The 25,931-nt window shown below is 41.5% G+C and overlaps 1 protein-coding gene across 1 annotated transcript in view; it reads right to left on the reverse strand.

The window, feature by feature from the left end:
- THSD4 (thrombospondin type 1 domain containing 4) overlaps positions 1-25,931 on the reverse strand; it is a 687,220-nt gene that overhangs the window by 501,864 nt on the left and 159,425 nt on the right. Inside the window, exon 6 of the mRNA XM_075897743.2 lies at positions 25,815-25,917. Within this exon, the coding sequence (XP_075753858.2) occupies positions 25,815-25,917 (103 nt within the window). The remainder of the gene's footprint in view (positions 1-25,814; positions 25,918-25,931) is intronic.

The raw sequence follows: 25,931 nt of genomic DNA on the forward strand, positions 1-25,931 counted from the left end.
TACCTTTGTATCAAGGGACAATGAGAAAAAACATAATAGTCTATATTTCTTTTCAGAATTGATGTCAGACTTATATTGTTTTCTTTGGGCTGAAGAGGAGAAGGGGGGAATCCAGCTTCAACTCTTTGAGGTCTGTTTTTATACTTAGATATCTAACTCAGAGGCATAATGTATCCCAAAAGTTAGCCCTTTGTTATCATCCAGCACTGTTACTATATAATTTCACTGGCACTAATCATACAGCGAGATGCCCTTGACAATTGAATAGAATTGTAGGGATTCAAGAGACTTTGAGAGATCTTCTAATCCAGTCCCCTGCACTCATGGCAATACTAAGTATTAACTACATTACCTAACCTCCTCTTAAAAATCTCCCCTCCTGGAGATTCCACAACCTCCCTGGGCAAATTCATTAATTTAAATTAGTGGTATCTGTATTTAAATTTACAGGTATTGAGCACGATATTGAAAGCAAATTAGATTCAAGTATTGATCCTATGGGTGAATCTTTGATGGATTTGTATTCGTTTGGGTAGATAATTGAATTTTGATTCAAAAAATGCTGTTAGCGGGAGCTGTCTATCATTTGTTAAATGACTTCCAACTATTGCTTAGATATTTATTATATCTTTATGCTGCTTATAAAATTTCCAGAAGCTAGTTCTGCTTTATATATTACCACTAGCAATCATTTTCTTCTGACAATATTACAATCTTTTCTTTCACAGGGGGTAAAATGTTCCCTTCTTCGTATTCACCAAAGGTTTTATAAATCAAGGATTTATAAAATGCTAGTCCAGCTACATGTGCTGGTCAAGTTGCCATCATCTTCTTTCTTACTCTGTTTCTAATCTGAATTCAGCTGTGCTGAGTCTAAGCTACCTAAACAGTAAAATAAAAAATTTAAAAAATCACACAATACTTCAGTCACAAAATACCTCAGTTTTGATGCTCAAGTGTGGATACTCAAATCCTTGATTGGGCACTTAAATAAGTAGTTTGGTTTTCCAAAAAGTGTTCACTGTCCATAACTTCCACTCAAATGAATAGTAACTGACAGTGATTGCTTTGGAATGTCTTGTAAAACGCTCTGCCTCACAACTAAGTTAGACACGGAGAAACCTGTTTATGAAGCTGGTTGCTGTTTTACTCAATGATGTAAGGTTTTAAAGATCAGAGAAACTATTACATCTCTTTTTGGCTTGATAGCATAAGAAAGCATTTTTCTAGCAAATGGTTGCAACTGATTAGAACGAATCAAATTACTCCAGAGAAACAGGTACTGCATATCTTGTTTCCCCACCTCTCTGTGTCCTGACATATCCCTTCAAACACAACTTTTGGTCAAACATTAATGTGTTGGAAAAGAACACTATTGTTCAATTTTATCTTGATCCAATCATTGAAACAAGACTCTTTTTCATTTATGGTTTCAATAATTTAGTGTTAGTCAACACCTAATTCCAGTATTTATTTTTCTCCCCCTCAAAAAAAAAAATCTGGTTGTCATTAACACCATTTACAATGACATTTACGCAGACTCAAGAGTGACAATAAAAATCAATTTGCATACCCAATTTTTAAAGGACATGGTTTCTCTTCAATCCCTTAAATCATTATATATATTAAATTTGACTAATAGATTCTTCTCCAGAAGCCATAAAACTATAGAAGAGTCAGCCATTTATCAACATTATATGAAACAAAACAGGCCATGCATAATTAGTTTTTACAAAAAGTATATTTTTGACTTATGAAGGTTCTCCCAAGATTAAAAGTCCACACCAAGAAATTATTTTTACTAGCCACCTCCAGTCCTGGCTTCCCCCACCCTCTTGTGCTGGTGCAGCTGTGGTCACAGCTGACCCTTTCTTGCCTTGCAGAGGAGCTGATCTGCAGCGCCTGGCTGAGTGTGTGCCCCTCCTCCTTCCAGCCGCTCTTCATTCCTAAGCTGGAGGACCTGGTCGTGGTAAAGGGTTGGACGGCGCATTTCCACTGCAAGATCAGCGGCACCCCCATGCCCACCATCACCTGGACCCACTTCAGTAGCTGACCCTCCCTCCCCCGTGCCCCCCGTCATCCCGTCACCATCCCGGCCCTGACCCCAGCCCCAGCTCTGAACTACCCTGCGCCCTCAACTTTTCCAGTGTATTCTCAAATGTTTTCTGTGACAGATGGCGCAACGGCAATCTCTCCTTTTATAATAGTTTAGATTATATTGGTAACACAACATCATTTATTCCGCTAACACTGCAGTGTGTTATCACTGCATCTGATGAAATCATTACATATACGCAGCATATTACCAGAGCAAAACACCACATAATATTTCACACTAATTCTGTGCATAACTTGTCACCACTTTACATTCCTTACTATGTAAGATGGACAATATCTCTGGCTGACAAAAAGAGTTTCATGCAGGGCTTGCTTTCTACCTGAATTTGAACATGTACCTCTATTTCTCATTGTTAGAGGAACACAATCAGGTCAGATTTTCCACTCAGTTTAAGTTTTGTAAAAATAAATGTTTACACCCTGTGACACCAATAGGAATAATTTATTTATTTTTTAAATCCAGTGTAAATAGTTTAAACCATCTTCCTACCCACATAACAAAGAATCATCTCCCCAGCTATGTTTGAACTCTAAACATCGCAGCACTAGACTAGAGCTAGGGAACCTGGAAGTGAAAATCTTAAGTAAAGGATCCTAAACTGAAAGGAGACCAAATTTTCTGGTTTTGGATTTTTAAAATAATTTGGAGTTTGAGTAATAAAGGCTGTATATATTAGGTGTCTACAACTTGTTTGCTTCAAGCATTTTTCACCACAAATATTCTTAATGCATAAAATCCAAATAATTTACTTCATACAACATGTGATTATACCACACACAAAATTCATGAACCCTTACCAATCTTGCAAAAATGTACAAGTCACTTTGGAATTAATAAGTTGTATTTGTAATAATGCTACATGATGGCTGTGGTAAACACTCAGAACTCACAGAAATTATATGGGTGCATAGTTTCAAATAATGAAATGGAATCACACTATTGCATAAGAAAAAGGAGAGACTATGATGATGTTCTGTTAAACCTTCTGACATGATCTGTTTCAGAAACACCAACATCTGAACTTTTGTTAATGCTACAGGCATGAATGCTGCTTTAAAGCAGCACTGTAGGTAACAGCAGTGAAAGAGAGAGATGGGAATTATCCAAACAGTTCACTGTGATTGCATTCCCATAATTTCCCCACTTAGCATAATGGACATTATCTCTTGGATCAGTAAAAATGCTGTAATGAGAAAAGAACAGAACCAAGAGCCATACTGAAGCCCCATAGAATCATAGAATAATAGGACTGGAAGGGACCTTGAGAGGTCATCGAGTCCAGCCCCCCGCCCTCAAGGCAGGACCAAGCTCCACCTACACCATCCCTGACAGATGTCTATCTAACCTGTTCTTAAATATCTCCAGAGAGGGAGATTCCACCACCTCCCTTGGCAATTTATTCCAATATTTGACCACCCTGACAGTTAGGAATTTTTATAAGTATACTGATGTCAGCACAAACTCTCAAGATGAAATCCTGAATCCACTGTCATCAATATGACATCATTACACATTGACTTTAATGGCACAAGGATGCCACCTTCAGATTTCTCACCCACCCATTCTAGTTAGTTAATTCCACAGTACAGAATATTCCAATGCAAAAATGATATTCCCTTGCTCTTTACTGAGTAGCAGCCAAGAATGAGGCAGACAATTCTGCAGTAAAAAGCCAAGTGCCACAATGGACCATGAGATGTACCATCTCCACAGGCAAACTAATCTGTTCTCTTCCTGCCTGCTCTTCTTTCAGATTGGCTTTACCTACATACTCAAGGAGCTTGCAAGGGACTTGTTCTAATTGCAAACAACCGGGGGATAATTTAAAAGCTGAGCAGAAGAAAAAAGAAAGGTGCTATCATGGTGACAATACTGAACTGAAGCTCAGGAGATGTGGGTTTAGTTCCCATCTCTGTCACAGGATCGGTTCACCAAGTGATTTTGGCAAGTCATTTAGGGCCTGACCCACTGCTACAACAACAGGAGTTTTTCTACTAACTTCAGTTTATGTAGGGTTAAGTTTTTAAATCTCTGGCCTCAGTTCCATATCTGTAAAATGGGAATGACAATGCTTTACCAGTCTAGTTATTTCTCTCTATACTGGCTAATTCTGTGGTATCCTGATCTGCTGCCACTACCATAATACAAACAAACAAAAATCATGAGCTACAGACAAAGGCCTAGTCAATATTTCAGAGCACTGAAATCCATTTGCAATAAGAGCGTCTTTCTTTTGCCAGAGCAATCTATTTATTTTATTATTTCCCTTGTAAATTTAAGATGCAGCATTCACTAGATCTATACTGCTTGCCAGAAGTGCTAGGCTGGGCTTTGAAGTGGCTTTCGGTCTTCAGAAAGGGCATATAAAACAATCCCTAAATGATTTTCAACAGTATTTTCACTTTCATGCTATTGATTTATTAGGCAATTTCTTCTGGATGAAATACAAAACATAATCAGATCTTCTTTGAAACAGTCTATTGGAGCTCCATAGACTAAGGAAAATCAAAGCTAAATCAATGCTACATCAAACACATTTTAAATACATTTACTAGCTGCAACTTCACAATTATTTCTTTAGATTCTGAACTTTAAGTACAGTCAATAGGACACTCCTCTTATAAAGCAGCCCCTAACTAGAAGGAAATTATTCATTTGCTTTCAGTGGGAGTTCTGCACGCAAAAGAAGAAACAGAAATTTTCCATATAGATCATCAGGAGAATGTGAAATTTAGTTTTCAAAATTAAATCTGCAGAATATCTAATTTGAACCAACTGTACTATTTGTTTAAACAGATGTAGATTTGACCCTAAAGATTCCACACTGATTCTGATTCTGTGACAAAGTTGCTCTCTCTACTTAACTCCTCCTGGCTGGAAGGTTTCCCTCACCTTCATCTGCTACCCTAACCATAAAATGATTCCAGCCTTCTGACCAGACCACTTTACAGAATCAAGCCCTTTGGGGCCTCATAATCCTTTGTCAACATCCAACAAAAACAATACATACACAAAACAAACCTTCAGCATCGCTGGTCTCAGCAGGTAGTTATCTTAGTGCAGGCATGCCTCTGCAGCTTCTGTTCTTTCTCTCTTATTCCGTCAATCCCTCCCAATCCTGGTACAGTCAGGCTGTTTCAGTCAGGTTTTCAGCTTGCTCATGTAGAAGTCTATCCTGTCTTCTCTTCCCCTCCCCAAGCCATGTTTGGACTGCTTCTCAAAGACGAGGCTCTTCCCACCTCCTTTCCTGGGGCTCTTCTCCCCCACAGCTAGATTCTCTTTGCTCTTTTGGAAGACAAAACCCTGCTTTTGCCCAGCTAAGCTTCACTTCTGATTGCCTTGGCCCATCCTCCAGGTCTACCCAAGCTGGTTAACTGGCCTCTGGCCCATAATAACCCTTTCACATCCTGTGTGGAATAAACTATCCACCATAACTTCATGTTTCAAAATACTGAGACTAGATCAGAAATCTTTATCTTACGGCGAAATGGCCAGCTTTGCTGACCAAAAGCAACATTTCCAGATCTGCACAGGACTCATCTCTGGTTTTGGCTCTTCTTACATGTGCAAATGTTCCACAGATGGAAGGGATATTTTTGCCCTAACAAACAATTGCATATTGTCCTAAACTCTTGTCAAAGGGGTGTCAAATACCACAATGGGATATGAAACAAGTCTCGTGTTCTATTTTCTGTGCCTATGAGAGTATGAGACAGAGATCACTACACACAGCTTTGGCAATTTATCTCAAACCTGCCTTGTAAGGACATTTTATAATTTACTCCTAGCTCCTCTTCCACACAGATGCAGTCATGTTTCTTTGGTGTAAAGACAAACCACTAGCTAATCACTGGCAATAATACAATTTCAAAATGAACCCATAGTTTTTACATTTCAAGTAATGTTTCTAGTACTCTGTCACTGGACATCACCTTTATGAGGAATGATCTATACTAACACTGCCTTAGTCTCTCTTGACCTGAAGTTAAAGTTAATGGGATTTGTGCTGCTAACCTACTTAGATTCTTTTGAAAAAAAAAATCAGACCTTTTATCCACATTCCGTTCCATTCTAATAACCTTCATTACCACACAGATTATTTGGCTACAGTTTGTAGCATCTGTAAGGGAGATGCAATAAGGTATTAGTTACATGGATGTAGGGAGAAACTTTCCTCTACACTCACTGTCTGCTCACTTTACTAGATTACCTTCTGTAAACAGCCTGCTGCAATAGAAGAGATATGATTGTATACAGTGGATCATGGCTTGTTTGAATAAGCAAGTTTGAATAAATACGCTGTAGATTATTTGAACTGCAATCTAGGAGACCCAGTCATGAATCATAACCCCACTGTGCCAAGTACTGGCACTGTACCAACACAGAACAAAAAATACGTAAAAGTGCTCTTAAAAATATAAATATTGTAGGAAGAATACTGTGATCAGGCCTTATCAGATGGGGGAGGGTCAGAAGGGCCATTAGGCCTGGGCCTCAGGAGACAAAGGAGGCCTCAAATTTTGACATTTTTCAATGAAGTCATTTCCATTTATTATACACCTCTTGCAGTTATAACAGAGACAACAAAAGAAGCTATGTATACCAGCAAAAAATTGATTTAAATCATTGTGGGACCTTGGGCCTTCACCAATTTTTTGGTCACATCCGAGTTTTCATCTGAGTAATTGGAGACTGGAGGTATCTTCTGTGACTAGGGTTGCCAGATGGTTTAACCAAAAATACAGAACACTCCCCCCTCCAAAAAAAAACAAACACTGGGGAAACAATTCTGTTGGGGGGGGGGGAGAAGCGGGAGACCAAAGTTGTTAAGCAAAAGAAATTTTTTTTTGAATAATAAAATAGCATGGCCCCCTTCAGAGTGTGCAGATTCAAAATAGGGATAGGAACAGGGGAAAGGTTGAGCACTAAGACCCAGGGAAGGCATTGCTTCCCCTAGGTCTTTAGGCTTTTTGCCAGCGGCCATTTTGTTTTCTTGATCAAGCCAAAACACAGCTTCCCTGTGGAACCAGGTAAGCAGGGCGTCTGGGGGCGAGGAGCTGGGGGTGTCAGGAGTCCGGGGGGGCGGAGCCGGGGGCTGGCCCCAGTTGCCAAGTGTGTCGTAGGGTTGCCAGGTGTCTGGTATTTTCCCAGTTGCCAGGTGTCTGGGAAAAAAATCAGAAAATACCGGACATTTTAGGTGTCCGGTATTTTCTGAATTTTTTTTACTGGACAAGAGGCGAAAATACCGGACTGTCTGGGTCAATGCCGGACACCTGGTAACCCTATCTGTGACTAGTGATTCTACGTTATGAAACACAGATTACAGTCTTTGCATAGTTTAGATGTTTTGAAAGTCATAATTAATTCTGTTACTGTAAAGTGATTTTGCTTGATCTGAGGGTGAGTTTAACCTTTAAATTAGATGTTTATCTCTGCATAAGCGGCGAGGAGTCCTGTGGCACCTTATAGACTAACCAAAGTGTTGGAGCATAAGCTTTCGTGGGCAAAGACCCACTTCGTCAGATGCATGTGACGAAGTGGGTCTTTGCCCACGAAAGCTTATGCTCCAACACTTCGGTTAGTCTATAAGGTGCTACAGGACTCCTCACTGCTTTTGCAGATTCAGACTAACACGTCTGCTCTTTGGATATTATCTCTGCATAGGAGATTTTCATATTCCTGTTTTTTCTTATGTGCCTTCGCTGCCTCTTTGTCCAGCTTTAGATTCACCTTTAAAAGCTTTTTGTGATAATAAACCTTTAATTCTAGTTGTTTAATAAACTTTATATCTAATCTGGCAATCACCCCGTGTTCGTATTCATAATAGTGCATCAGTTATTAGAGGAATTTAATAATGGGAACATGTTAGCAGACAAAATTTCAAGACTTTGAAATAAGGCTAAAAAGGCTTTAGTAAATAACACCCCCCAAACAGGTGTTATGCATTATTCATTACAAGGTATAAACAATTAAAAATTTTGTATAACCAACAACCTTTAGCAAATTAATTGTGTGTTATTATGTTTTTAAAATACCTCTTTATAAAAATGAAGCGAAGATTTGAAAGTGGTACAAGTAAGAGAAAAGGCAAGAGTGAAGCAGCAGTTAAGAGTTTAAAGCCAATAACATCATTTCTTATAGAAAAGACACCTCAGCCATTACAAAGTGACCATACTGACAGTGAAACTTCCAGTTCTGATGATGAACATTTTGTATCCACAAATGACTTTCCAATACCACTGGCTCAAAATGAGGAGGTCACTAAGACGCAGAAATGCCAACAATAGCGATAAATGCAGAATCTATGCTCGAGTTAGAGACTATGAAGGCAGAAAATGAGGACTTCAAAGATGCCATGCAGCAAGAGCAAGAACGTATGACTAGCACAGGACAAGTGTAACAACAGATCAGTCATGTGAAGAAGTGGGCTGTGCCCATGAAAGCTCATAATACCGTCTACATGTTTTGTTTGTCTTGAAAGTGCTACTAGACTATTTGTTGGTTTTTTAAGTTTATCAATTTTTTTTGTTATTATAATTGATTCCATCAAATCTTGTCTTACCCTTCGATTTGAGTCACTGCAACAAGTTTTTATTCTTTTTGGATTCCTTTCGGAGTTCAGAGAACTAAGAGGTGAAGATCTATATCCAGCAGCTGAACAGTTTTAACAAAGGTACAACAACGAAATTTCAAGAGATCTCTGTGATGAGATTGTCTTCCTGAAATGTATACATTCCACCAACTGTAAATCGGACTGCAATTTGTCCTATGCTTGCCTGTGCTAGTCATATGTTCTTGCTTCAAGAAATATTTAATCTTGGGCTGTCGACCATATTTCTTAATATCACAATTGCATTATGTATTTTTGTCAGCTTCCCTGCATCAGTGTCTTCGGGCGAATGCACATTCAACATGTTAAAACAAGTAAAGCACAATTATCATTCTACAGTGGGACAAGAGCATTTGAATGGGCTTAATATTAACAGTGATGTTGCATGTAAATTAGTTTTTTCTTCAATTATAAATGAGTTTGCACATAACAAAGCCAGAAAATCATTCCTAAAATGAAGAGTTTTGCTTGCAGTGGAAACTCACAATTAAAGTTACATTTTTAATATACATGTTACAGTCTCTCCCCAAGTTACAAATGAGTCATGGACCAAACACTTGGCCGTAACTCGATTTGTTCGTAACTTGAACCCCACTGAGTTATATAGCGACCGAGCTGTTCATAAGTGTGGGTCGCATTTGTAATTCGGGGACCTCCTTTACGACTGCTCCATGGGAACTTTGGTCTTAAATGCAAACGGTCGTAACTCGACTGTTCGCAACTCAGGGACCGGCTGTATTGGTATAATGACTTAACTCAAGTGTTCATATATTCTTTTGGTTTTAGTATGACCCTGTGGATGAGAAGTTAGATTAATCGGGAGCCTGGGACTGGGCTGGGGCCTCTAAACTCAAAATGGCCTGGGCCTCTGCCATTCTCTGAGAGGGCCTGACTGTGATGCTAGCAGATGAGGTGCCAGCTCATACCAAGACCCCGGGCCTCAATCAACACTGAAAAATGGATAGCAGGTCTCCCCTGTATATCTATATTGTTAATGTAAATATTAGAGTTATAAGACCAGTGTTCAGAATTTGTAAAATGCTCATAAAAGGTATAATGTATTAATCTGATTAATAAGATGTGTACCCAGCTGTATAAGGTTTATTTAAGGGTTTGCTCTATAACTATAGCAATGTTTGCTATAAACTTCTTCAGTAAGGGGTCAAGCATTACCAAGGGCGAAATACTAGTTCGCCACAATGAAAGGCTTAGAGATACCCAATAAGCCATTACGGAACATCAGTGGAAAGACTTTGTTGATTGCTTTCCCTCTCACTCTTGAAGAGGGTATATGCATAAGTGCTGGCCTCATCCCAACATGAATGCTGGGGAAAGGGAATAACAATCCACTTTTATCTGGGATTATTATACTTGTGCTTCTTGTATTCTGAATAGAGATTTCTAAGCATAAGCAAGTGGATTCCAATGTTTTAAATGTGGTTTTACCCTAAACGTAAAGCTTGCATATTACAGCAGCTACTATCATCTTAGAACCTAAGACTGTATCTCATCTGTATGTGTATATTCACCTGCTTTAAACTCAGACATAAATCCCTTATGTCCTTTTCCTGATTAATAAATCTTTAGTTAGTTTATTACAAGATTGGCTACAAGTGTCTGTGGTTTGAAACCTGAAGTACAATTGATATGCGTTAAGGGATAGGTCCTTTGGGAATGGGAATAACCAGAATATTGTTGTAATTTTTCGGTGGAAATGACCATCTATCACAACGGCAGGCTTACCTAGATGACAAAATAGACTGAAGAGCCCAAGGCGACTTGTCTGACTCCATGTTAAGGCTGTTTCAGTGCTTGAGGAGTTCACCCCTGTTGTTTGGTTAGTGAAATATAATTACATTACACACTACAGGGATTCGTGTCCTATTTCTTGACAGTCTACCCTGAAGTTGGTACTCAAAGTTGTGAGCCATACAGATAGCTTGACAAACACCATGAAAGATAAGCGTCCTGTTGAAGCAATCAGTTGCAAAGTACATGTCTCTAATATAGACTACAGACTTATTTTGGAATAAGCATTTTTTCGAAGACCTCTTCCAAAAAAACTTCTTCCGAAAAAGAGTGTCCACACACAAAAGGGCATTGAAAAAAGCAGCGAGCTTTTTGAAAGAGTATCCAGACTGATTGGACGCTCTCTCGCATCAAATGCCATCCAGAACCACTTCAGCCAGGGCTTTCAGTCACCAGTTGCTTCTCAGTACTGGTGCCAGAGTCTTGCAGAAACATGTGCTTAAAGAGACCCCGCAGACAGCCATTTCTCTGCTTCTGCTGCTTGCTTGCTACCTCTTTGAGGGACAGTACAGCTCTCGCAGTGTCTGCTCTGGTTGCCCTGGTTTTTTAGGATGCCACAACTTTGTTCTTTACGCCATGGAGCTGGAGCCGCCCTTGGGCATGCGATGGCCCCACATGGCAATGCTGCAGTTTTTGCAGCATTTTGTGCCAGCTGCATTCCTGATGCTGCACGAGCTCATTCTGCGGATCCACTCCCTGGGTGCAGGTGCTACACTCTGGCAACCGCACCCCACTGTGGAGAGTTTTTGGAGGCTCAGATGCCAGCCACGAGGGGCAAGCATTCGAACAGCTGAGGGCAGTTGCCATCCGACAGGCCCATCCGACCAGGGTGCGCATCCGGGAGGCTTTGAGGGAGAGATTCTCTCAAGGACCCCAGTAACTCTCCCTAGGGCCTTCTCCCTAGGGGCCTCTGGCTTGCTGCCCTATCCCTTCCCCACCACAACCCCTCCCTTAGCCCTTTCCCTGACCTCTCAATAAACACACGTGTTTTGTTTTCAACAAAATGAAGTCTGTATTTCTGAAACACTCAGAAAAGGTGGGCGGGAGAGGGGGCCTCATTACTGGGAGGAGGCGGCTCAGGGCTCGGAAGGAGTGAGGGGAGCAGCTCGATATGCCACTGCGGTTGCGGGGACCTCATCGGAGTTGGGGTTGGATGGGTCTAGGGACAAGAGAAGGGTAGACAGGAGGGGGGCTGGACCGAGGTTAGGGATAGCAGGGAGAGGGGGCATAGGCATCACTTGGGATGGGGACATGGGCATTACTAGGGAAGGGGGACATGGGCATCATGTGGGGAGGGAGCAAAGGCATCGCTTGGAGAGGGAGCAGAGGCATAGCAGGGGGGACTGGCAGAGGGGGAATGGGCATAGCGGGGGGGAGGGAGGGAGCAAGGCCCGGAGCAAGGCCATGTGTGGCCTGCACAGTGGGCCATGCCTCACAGGGGCACTGACGTGCATGGACTGTGCTACCTGCTTCACACACGCACACGCACACGCACCCCGCCCGCGGACAAGCAGCTAAGCCAGGTGTCTGGTCACAGTGGGATCCCCTCATGGGTGGCAGAGCTGCATCTACAAAACTTCCCTTTTCCACAAAAGCCTATGCAAACGAAGCGCAGATTAGCATATTGTCCTACTTCATTTGTATAATTAATTAAGAGCCGTTTTTGCACAAGAGGTTGCCAATTTTCTTCCACAATTTGATCTGAGGAAGTGGGTCTGGCCCACAAAAGCTCATCACCTAATAAACCATCTTGTTAGTCTTTAAAGTGCTACATTGTCCTGTTTTTTGTTTCAGCTAGACTAGACTAACATCTCTATTACTATTCTACAAATATGTAGTATTCACCATTTAAATAACAAATGAAATACCATCTATTCATTACAATCCTGGCCTCTCCCCAACCTGACTGTTATCTCTGATGAATCTGGTTGATTGCAGAAGTTCATGTAATGTGAGATAAGAAAAAAACGACTTAAAACAGTGTATGCAATTTTAATAACTAATCAAGCATAAATTTTAATAACTAATCAAAAATGGGAAAAGGCAAACCAAACAGACTCCTAGCAGGTAGAAACAAAGAGTGTGGAGGGCTTGTTGCCTTGAGAGATGGAGATTTAAAACCGTTGGCCCACTGGATATAATACTTTACAGCTGAATGAATTGCAACACAGCTGGATTACGTCTTGACATACTATGTGTATATTCAAAACATCTGCATGTCCACTAACAATAATTTGCAAAGGAAAATATAAATAGAGAGGAAGACTTATTGCATTGTCTGAAAAAAGTTACAAATAAAACGTCGAAGTATTATACTGAGAACTCAGTGAATGCTAATTAATATATCAAATCTTGAGTCACAAACACTACTGGCAGGCACTCTTCAGGAAAAGCCAAGAATGCATAAGCCAGGACTAAATTACTGTTGCCTCAGAGGGCTTGCACTTTCTGAGCCAAGAAATCACAGGTGTGCAGGAAACATACATCATAATGGCCTACCTTACTATGTCTTCCTTATGGACAAAATGAGAACTTGAAAATACTCCAAAGCCAATTCCTAGCCATCAGATACTAAAGTTCTACTTTCCCATCCAGAAAGTGGAAGATGATAAAATTGACACCATTTGTCACCAAATACTCAAGATAAATCTTAAAAGGTCATTTTATTTATCGAGATATCATATATATAGTTATTCACAAACACATGCGAAAATGGGTGCCAAAGGAATGACTGTAATAATGTGAATGTAAATATATATTATATACAAAAATTTGCATGTTATGTATTCAAACACATCACTTATGCACACTTCAAAATGTAATGAGAAAAATCAATATACTAAGCTGATTTAAATAAGTAATAAAATACTACACCACATAGAAGACTGTGGGCCAAAAACTTATCTGGCTTTAAACCAGGCTCAAAAAAATACATTAGCAAGTGTTAAGGCCTGGAAAATAGTTCAGCATAGCTGAGTCTCTACATACAGACACCTGATTGTGAAGGGAAAACAGACACCAATACACTTGGGTAAGTGGAAAACTGGGAAGTCACAGCTGAAAATTTGAATCAAGGAAACATAGGGGTGAAACATCGGGAGATTCTCTAGTTTCACTTTCTGCACTGAGACAACTTTATGTTTCTTATGATAACCTCTTCCATTCCTAACAGAGGCCACTTTTATAGCTTACCCACTTGAGACATATTTAGTAATATGAGTCATATACTACTCCTCTTCTGGGAAATCTTTCATTTCCATTTATTATTTGTATTACCATAGAGACTAGTAGCCCTAAATATAGACCAGGCCGCCATTGTGCCAGATACCATGCAAATACAGAACAAAAAATAACCCCAACAAGCTAAACAATCCCTGCTCTAAAGCTCTTATAATTACGAGTATAATACGAGACAGAAGCTAGATGCAGGCAGACTGGGGAGTACAGAGAGAAAAATAGTAAGCTTCTTTGAGTCAAAATCAGTATGTGACCCTCTAGGTGTGCGGCTTCACTGTAGGGCTTAACTCTAAATAAGCTACGCAAATTGAGCTACGTCAATTGCGTAGCTTATTTCAAAATAGGGAACGTCTGCACAGCACTTATTTCCAAAGAGTACTCTTCCTCCAACTTCCCTTATTCCTCGTATAATGACCGTTACAGGAGTCGGAGAAAGAAGTCCTTCAGCTTGACAGTATTTTGATATTATTTCAAAATAACTGCCTGCTGTGTAGACTAAGATACTTTGGAATAACGCTAGTTATTTTGAAATAGCGCTGCAGTATAGACATACCCTAGGTGAGTTATCACCAGAGGCTTTAATAGAATCAGGATACTGCTGAAGTACAATTTTTGTATGAATTAATACTATTGTATGAATTAAATCAGTGTTTCAGTTATGTGAGCCTATGAAAAGGTACAAGCTCTGGGAGAAACAAACTTCAAAATCTATATAGGGTGCTAAAAATATCATGAAATGACAGTCTAAATTCTTGTTTCATATTGTAGGGTTCATTTAATTTTCCATCCCTATTGAATGGCAAGAGGGTCAGTCACATGAGTAATAGCTCGCCACTTGTAGTAAGGAATTTCCATTCTGGCCCTTAAATTTCTGTGAATTTTGATTTGATGTATATGATTTGATTTGATGTATATTTAAGCCTGAAATCATAAAATTCTCCCCTAATTTGTGTTTCCAGTGTTATAACATCAAAGCTGAGAGTGGAGGCATATAAAACCTTAGTAAAATTCACAGTGCTTTGAACTGACACAGTTTTAAGCAGACCTGGCTAATTTGTATCAAGATCATGACAAATCTTCTATTTCACCTGATTTATTAAAATTAAACCATTTCAACCACATTTCACTTTAAAGGCTGAATCTACACTAGCATGATTTTGCGCAAATACTTTTAACGGAAGAGTTTTTCCATTAAAAGCATTTGCGCATGAGAGCATCTATATTGGCATGTACCTTTGCGCAAAAGATTTGCCATCACAAAGCGATGGCCATTTTAGCCATCGGGCTTTCTTGTGCAAGAAATTGATGTTACCTGGTCTACACTGGCCTCTTGCGCAAGAATACTTGCGCAAGAGGACTTATCCCTGAGCGGGAGCATCGGAGTATTTGCACAAGAAGCCCTGATTTTGTACATGATAACGTCAGTGTTCTTGCACAAATACTCGTGGCCAGTGTAGACAGGCGGCAAGATTTTGCGCATAAGCATACGCTTTTACGCAAAATCTTGCCAATGTAGTCACAACCTTTGAGATTTTGAGTTTATTCAGTGTTACATAAAATTCAGAGTGAAAATCCATGCATGCAAATCTACATGAACTGAAATCAAACAAAATGAAAGGAAATCTCTGCACAGAGAGGTCCTCTATACAGAGATCAAATCAAAAGCACAACAGGCCAGATCCTCAATTTGTAAAAATTAGAGGCAAGATTTATTAAGGATCTTGGTGCCATATTTTTATAAAAAAACAACAAACTCACGTATGAACCCTAGGGAACTCAAAGGTCAGTCTACATCTACATCCTCTTGGTACTGACCCATGAACCAGTCTTATACACAATCCACATCTTGCTCATGAACCAGATTCCCATAATCTTCTATGATCGTGTTAAGAAGGGAAAAATACAAGCTTGCTAAACTTGTGAAGAAAGAAATAGTGATTTTTAACTGAGCAAGCAATGTTTTAATGGCAATAGATGGAAATATAGATAAATACAAAGTAACAACCACAAAATAATGAATAAGCAAAAGATATTAATTATGCAGCTACGAAGTTTACGAAATACAACCAAGTCTTCAAATGCACTGAAAAACAAAGATATGCAGTTCAGAGCAAGTAATCAGAGCAAGGGAACTAACAGGAACTAATACTGACATCCTCAGAAACTATAAACAGGCATTTAGAACCAGACACCATTGTGATCAGTCTGTCACTTGGCAGTGGCTGCAAGCTTCAGTTTCAGACCTTGAAAACACATATGCCTATTATGTGCTGTGTTGTTAATTAATAAATGCTTTTAATAAATGCTAGTCATGTTTGGGTACTTGAGGTCTCTTTAATTACTAAGTAAGACTGCATCTGCAGTAATTATATTCATCTATCATCATTACACTTGGTATTGCAACATTTTGAGTACACAGATCTACAGCATTTGATCTTAATGGAACTCTAAAATATCATGACACAACAGGATAAAGTTTATATCCTTCATTAAATGTGAAACTTTGCTTTTGTTTTTTTAATACTCTTTACATTATTTGAATGTATAGTTTGACTTTGGTTTATTTTGCTATTGCACTTTGCAGATACTTCTGTTTTCTAAAAGACTGCAGAGTGAACCTCTCTAACCTGGCACTGTCTGGTCCGGCAACATCCCGGATCTGGCATGATTTCAGTTAGCTGAATGTTCACTTATCATGAGTGTGGCAACATTTCCTGCAGTCCAATAAACTTTGTTTACAGCCACCGTTCCTGGCTCTTAGTGTTCTGTGCTGTTATTTAGCTCTGATTTACCCCTAAATGTCTTCTAAGAGCCCAATAAGCAAAGGAAATGCTGTTAGACAATAATGACCGCCTATGGTTGGGCAAATTTTCTGGTTCGGTACCAGTCAGAGGCCAGAGTAGAGAGGTTCAATCTGTATAATCTGATATTCTCCGAGGTGCCAGAACTGGCAATGCAGAAACAGGCCAGGTACTTGAGGCAGTACTTCTAATACATCTTATTCCATATTCCTGACAAATTAGAAAGCATATTACTTATATTCTGGGATAATTTTGTTTTGATAGCAGTAAGACAATGCAAAAGTTGCCCCAGAGCAAACCATCTGCCCCTGGAACAGCCAGGCAGCCACCACCAGCTTGCCCAGGGCTAGAGCTGCCATCAGTTACTGGTAGGGAGGATAAGGTTGCCACTACAGATAACAAGGTGAGATGTGTCCCAATGGCTTAATGGATAAGGCATCAGCCACACCCCTAGAGCAGAATTATATGATGACCAGGATACACTGATCTATTATAGAGCTTTGTAAACTGCACAAGAAAGTCAATTTTTCAGTCCTGAAAGCAGAGATGGACTGCATACAGAAGATTTTCATTCTGTAAAAGGGAAAGTTGATTCCATTTTATCTCAGTCTCCAGTTTAGCTTAAAAAGGGCATTATCTCCATGGCAAATATAATAGGCAATACAATCATTTACTAACCCAAAGGAAATATTAGGCCCTTTGATTTTAAATAGTGAGGGGAAGCTATACAAAATTCAGACAGTTTGCAATAAACAACATATCACATTTACAGTGAGAAATATCCTGGGACTTGGAACCTCGTGCAAATTTTCCTGTGACCTCCCACAAATTAATGTAGACAATACCATATTTCAGATAAGGCTAAGTTTATTGTAAAGTCCTGATCCACCGCCTCTGAAGTCAATGGATGCTTTGCCTTTTATGTGAATGAGTTTTTGATCAGGCACCAAATGAAGCAGTTAAAAGTAACTTTTGCACCTCAGTCCCATTGCTCTGAAGATGAGGTCAATAAGTGCTAATGTCACTTTTGAAAATAGCACATAGATGCTTTTGAACCTTGTACTCATGAGGGCAAGCATTCTGAGAACATAAGAACAGCCATACTGGGTCAGACCAATGGTCCATCCAGCCCAGTATCCTATCTGCCAACAGTGGCCAGTACCAGATGCCCCAGAGGGAGGGAAGAGAATAGGTAATCATCATGTGATCCCTCCAGTCACTCACCTCAGAGGCTAGGGACACCATTCCTACCCATCCTGGCTAATAGCCATTGATGGACCTAACCTCCATAAATCTACTATCTGGCTCTTTTTTGAACCCTGTTCAAGTTCTAGCCTTCACCGCATCCTCTAGCAAGGAGTTCCACAGGTTGACTGTGTGCTGAGTGAAGAAAAACTTCCTTTTGTTTTAAATCTGCCTAGTAATTTCATTTGGTGATATTTAATTCTTATATTGTGGGAATAAATAAATCACTTTTCTTTATTCACTTTTTCCACACCAGTCATGATTTTATAGACCTCTATCATATCTTCTCTCTCCCACCCCTCCAGTCTCCTCTTTTCTAAGATGAAAAGTCCAAGTCTTTTTAATTTCTCTTCCCAGATCCTTCCCAGATTAAAGAGGTGGAAGCAAGCAACTCAGTGATCCTGAAGGGTATGTGGTAACACAAAGTGGTAGCAAGGCAGAAGTCAGCAATGGGGATGTTGGTCATTTAACTAAATGGAGTTTCCTAATATAGCTAGGAATGGGTTGTGCAGCAAAGCTCTCAAGTGCAGACTAACTGTAGTTCAAAAAACAAAGCATTTAGCAAATGTGCAGCATTACCAGGAAGGAGCATTCTAAGATCACTAGTCTTTGCTAATTGGTTGGATCTAAGGATAAAACTTCATAAAATTTAGTCAATGGGGCTCTGCGGTGGCTAAGGCTATTTCGATGCGTGGTCACCGCACTTGATCAGTCACAGGACTCCCAAACCACTCGCTAGTCCATAACTTCTTTTCCCCTGTACAGGGCTCTCAGTCCACCAGTAGTCTGCTCCACAGGGTTAATGGTCTACTAGTCACAATCAACAGATGTCCTTGACCCCAGGATACTAGGGGTTGATGGCCAGAGTCAGAGAGGTTCCCATAATTCAGGGCTGTAGGGCCTGATAGCCCGAACCAGTGAGTGTCCCTGGTTGTAGGGCAGTAGAGCCCAATGTCCAGAGTTAATAAGTGCCGCTAGTTGTAGGGCAATAAGGCCAAATGGCCAGAGTCATTAAGTACCTCTGATTGCAGGGCAGTAAGGCCTAATGGCCAGAGTCAATGAGTCAGGGTTTTGCCCCTGTTAGGGGGGATGTGGGCACACCCTGCTCCAACGGGTCCTGAACCAGGGTCCTATGAGCATAGAGGTTGCTTACTACTCCCTTTCAGCGGGGACTCCGGCCAAAATGCACAGAGGATACTTGGGTGGGAGGGGCAGCTCCTGCAACCCTACTGGTTCCATCTGGGCATCATCCCATGTAGCCATTAGGTCTCCCCATTCCCCAGCTGTGGTTTCTCCCTGGATCTCCATAGGGGTTGAGCAGTCGCTGCCTTTCGGCCTTTCAGCTCCCTCTCTCTAGATCACGGGCTGTAACAGCACTGGAGTTCCATCTAGGGAACCTTTCCCTTCACTACCAGTCCAGATTGGGCTGTTCCCTGGCCTTTTATACTGCCCCAGCACTTGTAGCATGCCCAGTCTGCTTGAAGGGGCGGGACTTCCTCCACCCAGAGGGTTTTCACGCCTCCCAATCTAGTGTGGGGTCTTCCTACCCCATCACAGTCTCCAAAGGCCATCTCCCTTTTGGTGTGGGGGAGATGACATGGTTTCCTTTCAGGCCCAAACCCTCTCTTCTGCACAAACTCTTGCATATGAACACGCCACAAGTGTCTAAGGGAAGAATCCTCCAGAGGTCAGAAAGCACCAGTACAGCTGCTCTGCAGTTCCAGCCCACCATCAATATTGTCTCTAAACACCTTCAATTCCCTTGTGGCTTCCGCCTCCCTGAGACAGCAGGAAGCGGGGAGGGAGAGGCCCTGTGGCTAAGGGCAGAGGACTGCACAGCTCCTGGATCTGGCTGGTATGTCCAGCTCTTAGCCGTAGGGACATCCATGGGGCCTCTGCACAATGCCCACATCTCAAGCACTTGACTTATAGCCCTCATTAGCCAGGAAGGGTGGTCAATGTGAATTGCAAGGGTGGTGTCTTGCACCAAGCTCCCAGTCCCTCTGCCTAGGAGCCAGACATTCCAGCTGCTTCTGGGAGCGGCCTGAGGAGCACATCCTACCACAGCCCACACCCCACCCAGCACCCCAACCCACTGCCCCAGCCTTGAGCCCCCTCCTGTACACTGAGCCACACATTTCTGCCCTTATGCTGGAGCTCACACCTTCCAGCCAGAGTCCGCATCCCTTCCTGCACCCCAACTTCTGCCCAGGCTGGAGATAGTGTGGGAAAACGAGGAAGAGAGATGTAGTGAGAAGGGGTGGGGCAACGATGTTTGGGTTTGTGTGATTAGAAAGTTGGCAACTCGAATGATACAGGAGCTTAAGGGTCTGGCCACATATCCTTGTGCATATGCTACCATTAACAGCATACAGTACGCAGTGTGAAGCAAAATGCAGGACAATGTAGCACTTTAAAGACTAACAAGATGGTTTATTAGATGATGAGCTTTCGTGGGCCAGACCCTCTTCCTCAGATCAAATAGTGGAAGAAAGTAGTCACAACCATATATACCAAAGGATACAATTAAAAAAAATGAACACATATGAAAAGGACAAATCACATTTCAGAACAGGAGGGGGATGCGGGGGGGGGGGGGGGGGGAAGGTAAGTGTCTGTGAATTCTCCCCCCTCTAATATCGTCAATTCACAGACACTTACCTTCCTTCCCCCCCCCCCCCCGCATCCCCCTCCTGTTCTGAAATGTGATTTGTCCTTTTCATATGTGTTCATTTTTTTTAATTGTATCCCTTTGGTATATATGGTTGTGACTACTTTCTTCCACTATTTGATCTGAGGAAGTGGGTCTGGCCCACGAAAGCTCATCATCTAATAAACCATCTTGTTAGTCTTTAAAGTGCTACATTGTCCTGCATTTTGCTTCAGCTACCCCAGACTAACACGGCTACATTTCTATCACTAGTACGCAGTGTGTCACTGTTGCTCTGAGGAGGTGCTACTTACACCTTTTCCTCTGTCTCCCCCAGTCCTTTCTCCACAGCAGCCCTGTCTCATTCTGCTCTGAGCTAGCAGAGACAACTCAGGGATTTGACACATAGCCAGCACCATTTCCTTCACTCCCCTGCATTGCACAATTATATGCAGAAGGATTTGGGGGAGCATTTTGCCCTTAGTGTTTATGTTGGAGCAGTGCGGACAGCAAACCCATGATTTACAACCCAGCTTTGACAGTGGAGTTATGTATAATTAGTATTATTTCTGAAAAAATACCCTTTTTATTTCTCCCTTGTTTAGACTGGTACAGCTGCAGTTCTAAACCATATTTCATATGCTGCTGCTCCAACACAAACTTCTGTCTTTATTAAAAACAATATTAAATGGACTATAAACTCTATCAATTTAGACTCTATAATGAAAAATACTAGTGGATGTTGGAGAAACAGTGGCACAAAATGGATGTAAGGCCAGGTTGTAAGGGAAAAGTCTGAGTAAAAGGATGAGTATAATAAGAACATCAAGCCATTTAAAAATTACTCTCTCTATATATATATAAACATTTTTTTCCTGTGGGATGACAGAGTGATGAATACAGGACACTTGGTAAAATTACTCCTGGTCAAGCAAATTGAATGGCAAGCAATCAGAACTACGCAGTATAAACATCGAATTAACAATAAGTTGACTGAACCCCTGTTAAAAAGAAATATTGCGTAGTAGCTAGATTATTTTTATTTACTTTCTTATCTTTAAGGCTTCAGGGTTCACACGGGGAGGGTGATACACATGTCCCCATACCCCCACTCACATACACATCTTTCCATACACCTATATCATGCAAGGTGGGGACTGGGGGGAGGGAACCAACTAACCTGCCACCCTGCCCCATGATATCCACCCTCCATACCTGGGACTGGGACTGGGCTCCACCTCTCCTGGTGCAGGGTTCCATGCCTGCCTGAGGCAATTCATGGAGGGGGCAGATTTCTGTCAGGGTTCACACCAGAATGTGGCCAGCAGCAGCTTTTAGCACTATGCATCCAGCCACAGGGGACTGGGGAGGTGGGGGGAGGGATGGCCTGGCCTTTGTCTTTGCAAAGCTCATTTCTTCTCTCCTGCCAGCACAGTCAAAAAGGCAATTAACACCTCCAGACAGCTGAGGGGCACTAACATAGCCCTGCTGCCTTCTGTCCCCTGGCTACACTGGGGGCAGGAAGGAGTTAAACCCTAAGCCTGCATTGTGCCCCCAGATGCAGGGAAACTATCCTCAGAGACATCAGCCAATCCAGGAAGAGAAGTGGGTCATCAGGAAAGGGTGCTTTGGAGATGGAGCAGCCCCTCGCTCTCTGGGGCAGGACTTTGAAGCATATGAAGAGGGTGCTAAGTTTCTGTCTGGGGGAGCTGCTGTGGAGCCTGCAACTTCAGGGTGTGAAGAGGCTGGAAATCACTCCCCTCACCACTCCAGAGCCACTGTGCCAGCACTGTGCGAGGCTTTGGCACATGCAGGGCTTGGCTCCACCTAGCCAGAGCCCAAGGCTGGAGAGTCTTGGGCTTTCCTTGGATGCCACCCAGCCAGAGGCAGCAGGGGAAGGAAGGAGCCTGCCAGCCAGGCTATTGGTGAGCTGAGTGCTCCAACTAGGGGCTTGTTTTCTGCACAGTGCCAGGTGTGGGACACTATGCAGCAGGTTGATTTGTATTCCATATCAGCAGGCCCACATGTTCACCTCCAAAGGAGTCACAAATTATCACCTCTGCATTTTTACAGTCTTCAAATCTAACAGCAGCAACATCATCTCTTTTAAATATATTGTTCTTAGTAGGGCTGTCAAGCTATTAAAAATTTAATTGCACGATTAATCACTTGCGGCTCCCCTTTGAAATGCCACAGAGGTGTTTCAACGGGGCAGTGCTGAATGGAGCCTGGGATCAGCTGGGGACTCCACATGATCTCCGGCTCCGCTGTTGCAAAGCCCCTTTGAAGCACCAGAGCAGAACTTCAAAGGGGCACTGTAGCATTAACACCTATGATTAATGTGTTAAAAAAATTAACACGTTAATCCTGTCCTGCATTAATCGCAGGCATTAACTCAGGGCAATTGACAGCCCTAGATCTTAGCAATGGTCAGCCATGAAGTTCTAAGACTCATTCCCTAATTGCACCATATTTTTTTTTCAAATGCAGATTGTAGTGGGAAGGATAGTAAGGAAGAGGACTTCCATTAAAATATATCTTATTTCAGTAGGAAAGAAAGAAAAATGTCTTTCACTCACTTGAAAACTTTCATTCCCTGAACATGTATTTCAGCATATTCTGTCCTAGTACATTAGCATTTAAAAACAGGCCTTTTACAAATTAAGGCCCCAGTCTTCCAATTCGGAGTCTATAGTATTTCAGTGGGTCTTCTCATGTCCCTAACTCAACATGAGGGGTGCAGAATTACAACCCAAGAAGAAACTGAAATTTGAAAATGCACCACTTGTATTTATGTATTATTATTGTTAATACTATTATGCAGGAGATTTTTATAATTCAATCTAGTGGCTACCTAGTAAACGAACTTTCCTACACCAAGTAAGGAATATTTGTGAGTCTCAATTGACAGTGCTTCTCAGACACAATTCATTACAGGTTGCGCCTCAAAATCCAGGATTCTCTGGTCTGGCAACATCTGTCATCTGGCATGACCATGAATGTTCTAGAGAGTCTCGGCGGGGGCTCAGGAGCCAGCAAGTGGCTCAGTTGGACTGTGAGGTGTGGGGGGCGTGAGCTGGTACGCAGCTCAGCTGGACTGTGTGGGGAGCCCGGTAGAGGGGGGCGGCAGCAGGTGGCCTGAAATGACCTCTCTTGGTCTGGTAAAGCCCTCACCTGGGACCAGTCAGGTCCCGAGGCTGCTAGTCCAGGGAGGTCCAACCTGCAGTTAAAACATTATTAAACATCAACATGAAATAACTTCTCTCTACAACAGCACAGAGCTGAACTGAGATTACTCAAAGTAAAACATGCCTAAGTAGCTAATTAGTAGATTCAGTCCAGAGAATTTAACTAGAAACCACAAAAGATCTTTAAATGGAAGACATGCATGAACGGGCAAAACTTGTCACTGATCTTAAAGGGGCAGAGCGAGAAAGTAAAAATACCTCTTTGCATTAAAGACTGTAATAGACAGCTCCACTGGAACCTGCCATTTTGATAGAAAAGCCAAAGGCAGAGAGGCTACGTCTAGACTGCGAGCCGCTTTTTCAAAAGCGAGTCTAGACATTCTCTTTCGAAAAAGCACAGTTTGCATTCAATAGCACCTTTTTTCCAAAAGAGTACTTTCAAAAAAAGGCACTATTCCTTGTAATGCGAGGTTTACTGCGGCTGAAAAAACGACAGCGTTCTTTCGATTTACTTTCGAAAGAACGTGGCTGCAGTCAAGATGCAGGTGAAGTTTTTTCAAAAAAAGGCTACTTTTTTCGAGAAAACCCTGTAGTCTAGACACACCCAGAGAGAAATTCTTGCAGGCATTATCCAAAAGAGAGGGTTACAGTATCCAGTAAAGTAGATTAAGCTACTAAAAAGCTATCTATGCAAGTTAATCTGGCTGTGGCATAGCATACGACTTCTACGGCTCAGTGTTTCATTATGTTGAAGAAGGGGCAGTTGAAGCAGGGGGCTCAGCTAGTAAGGAAAAAAAATCTAATTAAAATCACAACCTCTAAATACATTATTTTCTCTAGATTGTGAGTTTCCATCTCTTTACTGCATGTTTGGCAGTGCTACCGCAATCCAAGTGACAGGAATATCACAGGACTGAGAACAGGCAGAATGAGGGGCATGAGATAATGATTTAAAAGAATCTAAAAGAAGCAAATGGATAACTCAGCAAATTCTTCTTAACTTCCTCCCAATTTAATATTTCATGGTGACAGTCTCTGCTACTTTCAGGGGTGCACACAGAAAATATAGCCCATGGGAAGGGGGGCAGTGATGACTTTAAGCCTTCTTTGTTCCCTTGTATTCCAGAGCTGCTCCAGAAGCTGGACCATAATGGTCCCATACCACGGTCTAGAAACTCCATAGTGGTCCAGTCCACTCTCTGAGATACCACCTACATTATGAGAGGTTGTATGAGAGGTTCTTCAAAAGGAGCCAACCAGTCGTCTTCCACAATTTCTGCAACCTGAGAAATCCTCCTCCGACCAGATACAAAGCCCTTTTAGGCCTCTCCAGCTGTTTTACCAGCAATCAGCAGTAAGGATCATGCCCTGATGGTGCATATACTTCTCTACGCTTGAGTTCTCTTTGCTCCACTGACATCTTTATCGCTTTTTTGACACAGTTAATAAAGCATAACGTGAACTAGACAGCCCACAAAGAAATATTTGAAGAATACCTTTCTATATATACCATCAATATTTATGCGGTGATAAGAACATATCTCGTCAAAGGCAGGCCCAAACATTGCTCATACAACAATGAATAAATAAAATAATTGTGACCTCACAGTTAAAGGAAAAAAGCTTCTCTAAAAGACAGTTAATCTAGCCCTCTCACTGCTGAGCCATCTCCCTACTCTGAATGGTATCCCACTAATAAACTGCTGCTTTTTATCACAGAGTGTTCAGTTCAATTCCCAGCTGGGCAAACTCTTAGCATGTCTATCCTCTGCTATTCACCACATCAGCTACTGAGATGATTATAGAAAGAGAATTATCCCAAGGATTTTGAATAGGACACATAAGAACCATGGGCTTCCCTTACTTAAATGGCAAGACACTCTGTTTACAACAGTTGAGAACATAGCCCCCAAATATAAGAAAACAGAAGTGTACAGAAGTTAAAATTAATGCCCTCTAGTAGCATTAATTAAGGAGGTAACTGGGGAATATTGGTGTTATACTTTTATCAGTCATATATACCTAGAGTGGATAGAGAAGAAGGTCAACAGGATTTAAGGAAAGATATGATCTGCTGATATGTCTTAGGTTAAAGATGTTTTCCTTTCCAAAATGTACTACACGTAATAACCATAAAATGGATTTGTCTTCTTACCTTCTTCAAAAGGTTCCCATTCATAAAGTCGACCCATAAATGGTTTGTTGTTGTATGATGCACATTGTACCTCTCTGATATTTCTGCTGCTTTCAGGACACATCTATTACAACAAAG

The sequence above is a fragment of the Pelodiscus sinensis genome, chromosome 14, assembly GCF_052426305.1.
Source record: "Pelodiscus sinensis isolate ZL-2025 chromosome 14, ASM5242630v1, whole genome shotgun sequence".
NCBI classification, from domain to species: Eukaryota; Metazoa; Chordata; order Testudines; family Trionychidae; genus Pelodiscus; species Pelodiscus sinensis.